General features: G+C 65.0%; 1 protein-coding gene across 4 annotated transcripts in view; it reads left to right on the top strand.

Moving 5' to 3' along the window:
• The first annotated feature begins 4,369 nt into the window (after positions 1 to 4,369).
• The window catches only part of AATK (apoptosis associated tyrosine kinase), a 34,597-nt gene continuing 28,067 nt past the window's right edge, over positions 4,370 to 10,899 (top strand). For 2 of the 4 annotated variants that reach the window (XM_045569649.1, XM_045569647.1), the window contains exon 1: positions 4,370 to 4,506. In XM_045569649.1, the coding sequence (XP_045425605.1) occupies positions 4,452 to 4,506 (55 nt within the window). In that variant the 5' untranslated portion in view covers positions 4,370 to 4,451. Of the gene's footprint in view, positions 4,507 to 8,936; positions 8,985 to 10,899 lie in introns of those variants that run through there. The other 2 variants (XM_045569653.1, XM_045569651.1) reach the window with 2 other exon arrangements.

The raw sequence follows: 10,899 nt of genomic DNA, 5'->3' as shown, positions 1-10,899 counted from the left end.
ACCTGCTCAGAGCTGACAGATGGCCTGTCCCCTGGGCAGCCCCTCCGGTTTCATTTCTGTTCAGAGCTGCCCCTCCTGGCGCCCAGCCCTGGCCCGCACTCGGGGCTGAGCTGGCCTGGAAGGGCCACAGGGGCCACCTCACAGCTCTGACGAGGCTGCTGCACCCCCGCCCCCACACATGGCAGACACCTCCCCCTTGGGGAGGCTCGGGTCTCACTGGCCCTTGAGGGGTTGGTTGGCCCTGCCCACCTTGCTGCCAGAGCAACTGTGGGGCGGGGGAGGCGGGGCAGGCCTCCGCCACCGCCAGCCACCGGGAGGAGCTCCCTCTGTGCTCCTGGGGTCCTGCTCTGGCCCCAATCAGGGCTGTGGCCTGTGGCCCTGGGAACCCTAGAGATGCCGCCTCCAGGGCTGGGCAGGCAGAGGGGGCTGTAGCGGCTGGGAGAGGTGCCTGTGTGGGCTGAGGTCCTGCCACGTCCCTGGTGGTGCCCGGCATGTGGGCCTGAGTGCAGAAGTGCTGACGTGGCTTATCAGGATTATGCATTTTATCTCTCTCTCTCTCTCTCAAAATATCACTGTGTACCCCATGAAGAGGTATAATTGTTATGTCAGTTAAATAAATTTAAAAATTTTAAACTTTATAGGAGGAATTTGAGAAGGTGCTGCACGGCCCTAAGGGGCCTGTATTCCCTGCTCTGCACCCTCCCCTGCCGCCTGACTCCCATGGGGGGTTGGACGGTGCCCCCCAACATATGTCCACGTCCTGCCCCTGGTGCCTGTGAATGGGCCCTTAGTTGGGAACAGGGACTTTGCAGACGTAATCGAGTCAAGGTGAGGCCAGACTGGATCAGGGTGGGCCCTAAACCCAGTGACTGGTGTCCTTGCAGGGAGGAGGCCACTGACGGCAGAGGCAGAGGCTGGGGCCATGCGGCCAAAAGCCAAGGAGCACCAGGGGCCCCCAGAAGCTGGGAGAGGCGTGAGCACCCTCCCCTAGAGCCTGTAGCGGGAGCATCACTCTGCCCTGCCCCGTGTTGGTTTCAGACTGTGGCCTCCAGAGCCACAAGAGAATCACTTTCTGTGGTTTTAAGCCCCCCTGGTCTGTGGTCATTTCTCCAGCAGCCCCAGGACCCTGTGGCCCACTCTGCTTCCTGTCCTTCCTCCCACCCCGTCCTCCCCCTGCCCCACTGGGGGACCCTTGCCTGAGCCTCCCAGTCTCAGACCACAGATGGGGACCCTACTGGAGCCAGCCCCAGGCAGTGAGGTCCCCCCAGTGCTAATAAATGACATTTGCTGTCACCTGGGCCTGGGGCCTAGAGAGCCTGGGAGGGGACAAAGACAGCTGCCGTCCCCCAGGGCCCCCGTGCCAGGACACAGGATCACCCTTCCTAAGCAGCCTCAGGCTCTGAGAGGGCACGGCCCTGCCCATCCTTTATTCGAAATACTGGTATTTTGCTCGTAGTGGTCTCAAAAGTTAACTTTGGCTCTAAAATATTGTATTAAAACGTTAGTTACCTTGATTACTAGGTTTTTTTTTTTCCCCCGAGACAGTCTTGCTCTGTCGCCCAGGCTAGAGTGCCGTGGTATCAGCCTAGCTCACAGCAACCTCAAACTCCTGGGCTCAAGCGATCCTCCTGCCTCAGCCTCCCGAGCAGCTGGGACTACAGGCATGAGCCACCATGCCCGGCTAATTTTTTTGTTTTCAGTACAGATGGGGTCTCGCTCTTGCTCAGGCTGGTCTTGAACTCCTGTGCTTAATCAGTCTTCCCACCTCGCCCTCCCAGAGTGCTGGGATGACAGGCGTGAGCCACTGCACCCCACCTAGATAGATTTGTTTTTAACAGCTTTATTGAGATATAAATCACATATCATAAAATTCACCATTTTAAAGTACAATTCAGTGGTGTTTAGCATATTTGCAAGGTTGTGCAGCTATCACCTCTATGTAATTCCAGAACATTCTCATCACCCAGAGAGAAGCTCTGTACCCCATAAGCAGTCACTCCCCTTTTGCCCCTCCCCCGGCTTCTAGCAACCCCTGGCTCACTTCCTGTCCCTGTGGAATTGTCTGTGACAGACACGTCATACAAACAGGATCACACACCGTACGTGGCTTTCTGTGACGCGCTCCTTTCACTTGGTGTGATGTTTTCGTGGGTCATAGTGTGTCAGAACTTCAGTCCTGTGTACGGGCCACTAATATGGCACTGTGTGGACAGATCTCATGTGTTTACCCGCACACTTGGCATCTGAGCCTGTGCTCTCCGGGGTGGGAGGGCTGTTCTCAGGGCAGCGGCCTCAGGCTCTGGTCTCCCCAGCCAGCACTGGGTTCATGAAGCCCAGGGCCAGGCTCAGAGCTGACCCAGAGACCTTGGGCTCTTGGGGTCCCTTAAGGAACACCAGTTCCTGTCCCCAAATCCAGGTAGCAGGCAGACAGCTCCCTGACAGGCCCTGTCCCCTAAATCCCACCACCCCAGCTTTCCTGCCCACAGTGAGGTGAGCAGAGTGGAAGGTGCTGGGCCGGGTTAAGGTTGGAGGGGCCCTCAGAGCCCCTCTAGGTCAACTGTCACCACACTGCAGAAGCACTGGGACTCCTGGTTGTGCTGGTGCACCTGGGAGAAAGGGCGTTGTCCAGGTTGAATGGTGTGGGAGTGCTGGGCCTGGGGCGCTGGTGGTCTCCCCGCCCTGCCCGGAGCCCCGGGGAGACCCACAGCCCGGAAGCCCCTGAGCTCCGGCCCAGCCATAGGTGCGCAGGTGTGTGTTCACTGGCACACCCGAGAACACGCCGCCCCTTGCTGTCTGCTGACCCCGGTCACTGGGGCGGGTCACTGTGGGCACAGAAGGTCTGGACAGAGGCTCTCTCCCAGCCCCAAGCCAGTGTCAACTTAGGGCCACCCGTCATCTCCCCCTGCCCAGGCCTAGGTGTCTGGGGTCCTTCCAGGGTGGGGAGAGGCGGGCCTTGCAGATGGGGGCCCGGCAGTGACAGACTTTGCCTCCTGGCCTGGGGAAGGGAGTGGAGGTCCCGATGGTGGCCCCAGAGCTGGGAACCCAGCCCCCTGTGCCCCACCTTCTGCCCCTCACACTGGGTGCACTCCTGGGTCACAGCCTTCTGCTGTGAGGGGCCACCTCCAGCCCGTCCCTGCCTGTACCAGCCATCCTTGCCAGCCCCAGCCCCCAGAAGGCATAGACTAGATGGGGTGGGCCATGCCTTTTGACACCTCCTAGGGCAGGGACCTCCTGTGGCCATTCCACCCACGTGGCCCCTTTGTCCTCAACAGCAGCCTGGGGGCAAAGCCCCTCTGAGCCACAGCCACACAGCAGGGCCGGTGAGAAGGTTCTGGATACCCTGACTCCAAAGGTATGAGAGGGACTGGGGGCTGGCTGCTCACAGCAGGGGACCCCTAAGGTCTTTGGGGACAGGGTGGGGGCCCTTTGCTTTGCCCATATGGGGTGAACTTGCTACCCAGGGGCCACCTTAGGAAAAGAGGAAGAGGGTCCCGGCACCCCCTGTAACCCTGAGGCCCTGGGCACTCTGTCCCTGTCCCTGTAGACACCTCCACAGAAACGGGTCCCCATGGGTCTTTAGGGCCGTGCTGGGGACAAGCGTCCCCTCCACCTGCTCCTGCAGTGACCCTGCTCTCCAGCCGGGCCCTGCCAAGGTGCTTTGGCATCTGGGCCAAGAAGGAGGCAGTGAATGAATGAATGAATGAATGAGTGAATGAAGTTACATCAAACTCCTCTCTGTAACTCTCCATTGCACTTTAACTCTCTCCACTCCCAGTGGGGCTGGCAGGGGTGCCCCCACCCAGCATGCCCTGCCCACAGCGACAGGGCTGCAAGATGGCGCTGGGGGAAGGGGAGGGGAGGGGAGGACGGTCCCTCAGTGCCCAACCCCAACGCGCCTGCCTTAAGCCGCCTGGCTCTGTTCATTCCGGGTGGGGGCGGCTAATTCCTTCTCCACGGTTGTCGCAGCCTGGCACACGCGCAGGCAGTGTGCAAAAATAGCCCCCCCGCCGCCAGCGCAGGTGCCGCCCAAAGGGTCAGACCGCAGCCCCCCGAAACCTGCGAGTGGCCCTCAGCGTCCCCCTCCCGCCCGGGTTCCCTCACCTGGCTCGTGCCCCTTCCTGCCTCCCAGCACTGCCCCTCCCGTCCGTCCCCTTCTGTCTCCCTCCCGCTCCCTCTCTGCCCCCTTGCCCGCCTCCCGGTCCCCATCCCCCTCTGGGCCCCCGCCCGCCCCCCCCCGGGGCACCCCGCGCGCGCTCCCGCCGTTCGGGGCTGCAGCGTTGCCGGCGCCGCGCCCGCCGCCCCCCGCCCCGCCCGCGGGCCTGCGCTGCGGCGACGCTGTGGCCGGGCGGCCGGTGGCACCTGCGCGGCCGCGGGCGAGGCTGTGGCCGGGCCCGGCGCCCTGAGCGTCCTGAGCTCTGCGCCGCCCGGTCGCCCGCCGCGCTGGCCCGGCCATGTCGTCGTCCTTCTTCAACCCCAGCTTCGCTTTCAGCTCGCACTTCGACCCCGGTGAGTGCCCGCCCCACCTGCCGCCGCCCGCCTGGCGGAACGGACCCCCGCCGGCCGCGGAGGCACCGGCCCGATCCGCGCGGCCTCCCCGGCGCCGCTGGCATCCCCCGGCCGGGTCTCCGTGGTGCCGCCGCCGCCGCGCAGGTAACTCGGGCTCGCGGTGCCTGCCCGGCCCGGTGGCCGCAGAGGAGGTCGCCAGACCCAGGGCCCGTGGGGTCCTGCGGGGGCCAGCGGGCGGGGGCTCTGGCCCGCCGTGGCCTCTTGCTGGTCCACAGCCCTAGCCGGAGGCTCATTCGCAGGCCGGCACCAGGGCTGTGGGGGGAGTGGGAGCCCACCCGGCAGGGGCTCAGAACAGATGGGCCTGGCGGTGCCCAGACCCCCAGACACTGGGGGAGGCTGAGATGGGGCTGGCATTAGGCCTTGAACCCCCATGGCCAGTGAGCTGGCGGGGGCATGTTTACCCGCGGCTGCCTGGCCTCCTGGCTGCGCTGGGCAGCTGGGGTGGGCAGGGGGGCCGGGGCCAGCCGGAGCCTGCATCTGCCACCAGGAGGCCGAGGGCCCTCCTCCCTCGGCCTTCCCCAGCTCTGGCCTCTGCTCAGCCTGAGTGGGAGACAACTGCCTGCCCTGAGGCCGTGGCCCAGGGGCCCCAGGCCCACCCACATGTCACTGGGGCCCTGGCACAAGGCTGGTCCCGCCTAAACACAGTGTGCTGGCATGTGACAGACTCTCCTGGGTCTCCCTCCCTGGCACCAGGCCCAGTGCTTGGCGTTGCAGTGACGCCAGGGTCCCCTGGGCAGAGCCCAGTCTGAAGGCAGTTGCTCCTGGGGGAGGGGAGCTGACTGGACGGCTGTCTGCTGGGCTTATGGCTGTGGGTGTCACTCAATCTGAAACAACTTCCCAGAGTGACCCCGGGGCTCAGAGATGACAGTGTCACAGGGATGAGTGACTGGCCAGGCACGAGGGCAGGGGGTGGGGGTGGCCTTGTGAGCAGCCCCAGGCCCTGATGACTGTGAAGGATGGTCGTCCAGGGGACTGGGGGCGGCACTCCGGGCAGGGGGCCCTGGCTTCTCACGCCTGGTGTTGTGCAGTGTGCTTGGTCCTTTCTGCCAGGAGGTGGGGTCCCGGGTCCAGGTGGTGGCCTTGGAGCTGTTGGCAGGGTGGGAGTGGCTGACCCCAGAACGGAGGCAGCCCTCCACCCGCACCTGCCTCCCGTGCTGTCTGCCGGGTGCAGAGTTGCCCTGGGGGGGCTGTCACCCCCTCCCTACAGCGGGGGTATTGGGGGCACGAGAGGCCCCTTCCCCCGCCTTAGGGAGGTGGCAGCACCGTGCCTGCTTGGTGAGAGCTGCGGTCAGTGTGATTATAATGTGTCAGTTTAATGACTTAAGAGGGAAAGAAGGTGCTGGGCAGGATGGGCAGCCAGAGCTGTGGGCACCCGCTGGGCTCTGTGTCCCCCCTGCCAGGAGGGCTGGGCCTGCAGGGCTCAGTGTCAGTGGCTCTGTGTGGGTGTTGGGGAGGAGGGCTGGGGTCCTCTGCCCTCCCCGCTGAACTTAGCCCAGCGTCCAGAGCCTGACTGTCCCCTGCTGAGGTCCCGCTGCCCTCGGTTTTTCCATCTGTAAAAAGGCCTGACAGTGCCCATGGCCAGGCCTAGGCGAGGTTAAGTGCTTGGTGGGTACTTGGCACTCAGTACACAGACCGATAGTTCAGAGGTGGGTGGTGCACGGACAGGGACCCTGGTCCCCTGAGGCTCCCCGTGGCCACAGTGGCCTGCTGGCTCCTCCATCCAGAGTGGAGTGTCTGGGGGGTCCTGCTGGGTCCACTAAAATACTGAGCGGGGGGCCCACGTTTGTGGCATTGGCAGTTTGTTTATGTGGTTGCTCCACAGCCCATGGCAGCACCAGGTGCCTGGGCATGGGGTCCTGACAGCCACCAGGCCACGCCTCACGCCTGGGGGCAGCTGGTCATCCACCACAGGTGTCCACAGAGGTGACAGCACAGGTGGCCAGGACAGTGGAGTACGAAGAGGCTGAGTTAGAGGCCAAGGCCTGGGCACATGCTGGGGGCTGCCTGGGCCCACCCCCCACGGCACTGGTCAGATATGGGCAGGGTGGGGACAGAGGCGGCCAGGCCCGAGAGCTGCTCCTGGGTGACTCAGGAGAGCATCTGAAAGGGCCACCTCCTCTGGAGTCTCCCCGAGGCTCCCTGGCACCCAGGATGTGGGTGACCACAGGGGATTTCTTGGCAGCTGCAGCCCTACAATGTCTGCGCTGTGTGGCCTTGGGCCAATCACTCAACCTCTCTGAGATCAGCTCTGTGCAGGTGAAAGCTCACCCTGGGGAGACCAGTGGGCAGGACATGGAAGCCAAGAAGCGACAGTGACAGGGTGACAGGGTGCCCTGGGGGCCCCAGGAGAGCTGGGCCAGGCTGGGAGGGAGGAGTGGCATGGCCTTGAGGGCGCAGGGTCACCTCTCCCACTGGAGTGCCCTGAGGCAGAGGCCGACTGTGCTTCTCACCCTCCCCGGCCTCAGTCCAGCCAGGTGTGGGCAGAGGGACCTCAACAGGTGCCTGGAGCTGTCCTAGGCTGCCCTCCCTGCCGGCCAGGAGCCCTTGGCCACGGGGTGGGGTGGGGCCACCCTGCCAGGAGGGGGGGCTACGCACTGGGCCTTTCAGTAATGTCTGGCCCTCTCTGTGCCTCAGTTTCCTAATCTATAAGGTGGGAATGACTGAGGGGTCAGTGGTGTGGAGCGCTGAGCTGAGGGTGCCTGGCCTGGGCGGGGTGCTGGGAGGGGTCCCGGGGTAAGTGCCCCCGGCCTGGCCATGCACTTGCCAGCTGGGCCTGGGCGTGCGTGGGCACCTGGCGGCCGCGTTGACGAGGGCAGGCGGAGGAGGCAGCGAGCCTCGGGCCAGGCAGGGTTTGAGCAGCGCGTGGGCAGGGCTGTACTTGGGGGCTCGGGGGGCCAAGCAGGAACCTGGGAATGGGCCAGGCTCATCCCCCAAGTCCTCCGCTGGCTGACAATGTGCCCTGGGAGTTGTGACCCCCAGTGACGCAGCAGAGCACCGTGGGCCTGGTGGAAGGCATTGTGCCCAGGCCGCTCAGGCCTGTAACCCACCTCCCCCACCCTCCCCCACCCTCCCCAGGGCCTGACAGGGGATGCCTGCCAAGTGGGTCTGTCCCCACGGCCGTTCCCCACTGAGACCCTTAGGACACAGGCGGGCAGGCAGTGGTGGGATCTTGGAGGGGTCTGGGAAGGCTGGGTAGGCCGTGGCCTGGTTGGGGAGTGGGGCCCTGGGGCTGGCTGCCACTGGCCAGCCTGGGTGTGTGCACTTGGGCAGGGGACGGGGAGACAGGTCCTTTCGTTCTGTCACATCTCCAGGAGGCTGGGCTCTGCCCTTCCCGCAGTGGGCAGTTCAGTGACCAGAGAACTTCCTGGGCCCTGGGCGTGCAGGAGTGAGCCGCCCTGCTCGTGGCTGTTGTGTTGTGTGGCCAGGTAGGAAGGTCCACCTGGAGCCTCTCTGAGTTTTGAGGGGCAGAGACTGCTGCCACCTGGTCCCCTCCATGGAAGAGGTCAGCTGTGGGCCAGTGTCCTGGGCCGGCCCCGCTGTGTGACTGTGGACGAGTGTTTTAACTTCTCTGTGTCTGTTTTGCCTCTGCGCTGGGGTTTGGCAACACCCACTCCCTGAGGTCCCTGAGAGTGCGCCCATGATGACAGTCCCAGGGCTGTCATGCAGTTGCACCCTCTCCTCGCTTGCCTGCAACCGGCGACCTGGGACACGTGACCTTCCGCATGCTCAGGCTCCTCCCTGCACCCCACGTTCCCAGCTCCGGGGCCCCCGCAGGCATTTGTGCCCACCCAGACCCGCAGAAAGGGACTGGAGAGTCCACAACTTGCCCAGCGTCTGCTTGGACGTGGTGGGTGGGCCTGCGGTCCCCGGCCACCATCTCCTGCTCATGGAGCTCCTCCTGCCACACTGCCAGGCTGTCCTCTGGTGCCGCCAAGGGTGGGGCCACCCCCTTGATGGGAGCCCGATGCAAACCCTCGTGGGCCCCCGGCCTGCTGTCCCCTGGGCCTGCTGCCCTGCCCCTGGGCGGCACGGAGGGAGTGGGCCCGACAGCCCATGTCCCTGTGGAGACCCCCGTGGGCCCTGCCCACAGGCCACAGTGCCGGGAGGGCCCTGGAGTCTGGGCCCCTGGGGCCTGCCTTTCGCAGAGGAACTAGCGCCCGCGGATGGCGGCCTCAGCCTCCCCGCCCCCAGCAGAGGAAGCGGCAGAGGAAATGAGGGCAGTGGACGGCCGAGCCGGTTCCCAGGCCGCCTCTCTGGGCCGAGGGTTGCAGGGTAGGCGGCGTCCGCGCTGAGTCCCCCGCCTGACTCTGGGGTCAGGGGGCTGGGCGCCGTGGGGGCGGGGGTGGGTGGCCTCCTAAGGGTCACTCTGGGGTTAGAGCTGCAGTTGAAGCCACGCGGGAGCGGCCGCCCAGAGCCGGGTACGTGGGGTTTCTGGGGGACACAGGCCCGTCTGCCACCGCCAGCCCTGGGGTGGGGGTCAGGGGCTGCGGTTAGGAGGCCTCTGCTCTCGCAAGGACCTTGCTGGAGGAGGTGGCCATGCCGGGGTGCACAGGGCCTCCGCAGTGGGCGATTCTGGACAGCCCAGGGTCATCTGTCCCAGGGCCACCTGTCCCAGGGCCTGGGAAGTGAGGCAGCAGGACGCCCACTCCTGCAGGTCACCTCTCACAGTGGGTGTGGCCCGGCCTGCCCTGGCCTCACCCCCGGTCGGGTGTGGTGATGCCGCCTTCTCCCTTCCACCCACCTGCCAGGGCCCTGGGGAGGCCCCTCCTTGTTGCTGGTTGGGCACAGGGCGTCAGGCAGCCCTGAGCAGCTGGCCCGGCTGCCCACCGCCATGAGCCAGCCAGGTTGGCGCAGAGCCCGGGCCCCAGACCCTCTGTGCTGAGGCCAGTCTGAGGCCATCATGGGATGGGGTTGGGGTTGCTGTACTCTGACTCAGAGTCCTCTGTACGTCCCGTGCGCAGTAGGGTCCCTCTGGCGTCACGCTGTGCCCAGCTGTCTGGCAATTCTTAGTAATTTTGAATAAGGGGCCTTTGCACTTGGCTCCGCAGGTCCTGCAGCTGGTTGGACCTGCTCGGGCAGCCCCTCCAACCACAGGGCAGGTGGGCTGAGAGGGCACCTGGGCAGGTGGTCACCTGTAGATGGATGTGGTAACCAACCGCATTCCGTTCTGCGTTCCTGCCTGGCACGGCGGAGCGGCAGTTGGGCTCTGCGGTGCAGCCCACGTGGGATCTCCTCGAACCCCCCTGGAGGACAGGAACCCGACCGTCTGTGGCACGTGGCACACCTCGAATCGTGCTCCGTGGATTTCCCCGCAGGACTCACCCGAGCGGCAGCTCTTCCAGCCCCTGGCAGCCTCTTGCCCACCCTGTCACTGCCCCAGGGCAGCTGCTCCGTGTCCGTGCCCCGCCCAGCTCACGCCTGAGTTTGCGCGTGGTGCATGTCATGGTGTGTCACTCGCGCTCTGCTGAATGAGGCTCCGCGGTGTGCGCACGAGTGCCGCGCTTTGTCCAGCCTTGGCTGCTCCACGTGCCGCTGCCCTGAGTGCTCCGCAGGTGCCCCCTTAGCGAGACGGAATTCACACACCAGCAGTCTGCCCACCTGAAGTGAGTAACTCAGTGGTTTTTAGTATAATATGTTCGGAGCTGTGCAACTATCACCACAATCAATTTTGGAATATTTTTGCCCCCCACCCCCCATTAGCCGTCACCCCCCTTCCCCGCCACCAGCCGTGGCAGCCACGGATCTCCAGCGTGGCCTCATCTGGACAGAATGACGTGGTCCTTGGTCAGGGGCCCTGGGGCACAGGGGCTGCTGCAGGGGGTCTTCCTGGGCAGCCGTGCCATCTCTGCCTTTGCAAGTCCCGCTCTTCCCGCGGGTGCCACGGTGGGCTCACTGCGTTGCCCTGACACCGACGGCAGGGGGCTGTGGGCTGCGCGCCTGTGAGCTGGCTCCTCACTTCACATCTTGTCACCTTGATCATTGGGCGTGTCACCGCAGGGCGTGCGGAGCAGCTCCCTGGCTCCCCAGAGCTGATGCGCCGCGGTGGGGGTGCTCACGCCGGAATCAGCACACCCCCTGTCTGTTTCCCGGGAGCTGGTTGTCAGGCATTTGCCAGCAACGCCGATGGCGGCCTCCTGTTCCCCCAGGACGTGCCTGGAGTCTTTTTGCACAAGGCAGGTCCTGGCCCCTGGGGATGAATGACCAGGAGGAAGGACCCTGTTGAGACCCGGGACAGACACTTAGGCCTCTCCTGTCCCTGGGGGCCCCCGGCGGTCCCCACCCTGGGCTCTGCCGTGGGGTCTGGGCGAGGATGGCACCGTGTCCAGCTGCTGC

This window comes from Lemur catta, chromosome 15 (assembly GCF_020740605.2).
Source record: "Lemur catta isolate mLemCat1 chromosome 15, mLemCat1.pri, whole genome shotgun sequence".
NCBI lineage: Eukaryota > Metazoa > Chordata > Mammalia > Primates > Lemuridae > Lemur > Lemur catta.
Note: the sequence above shows the minus strand (reverse complement) of the source record. Positions and strands in the feature narration are given on the sequence as shown.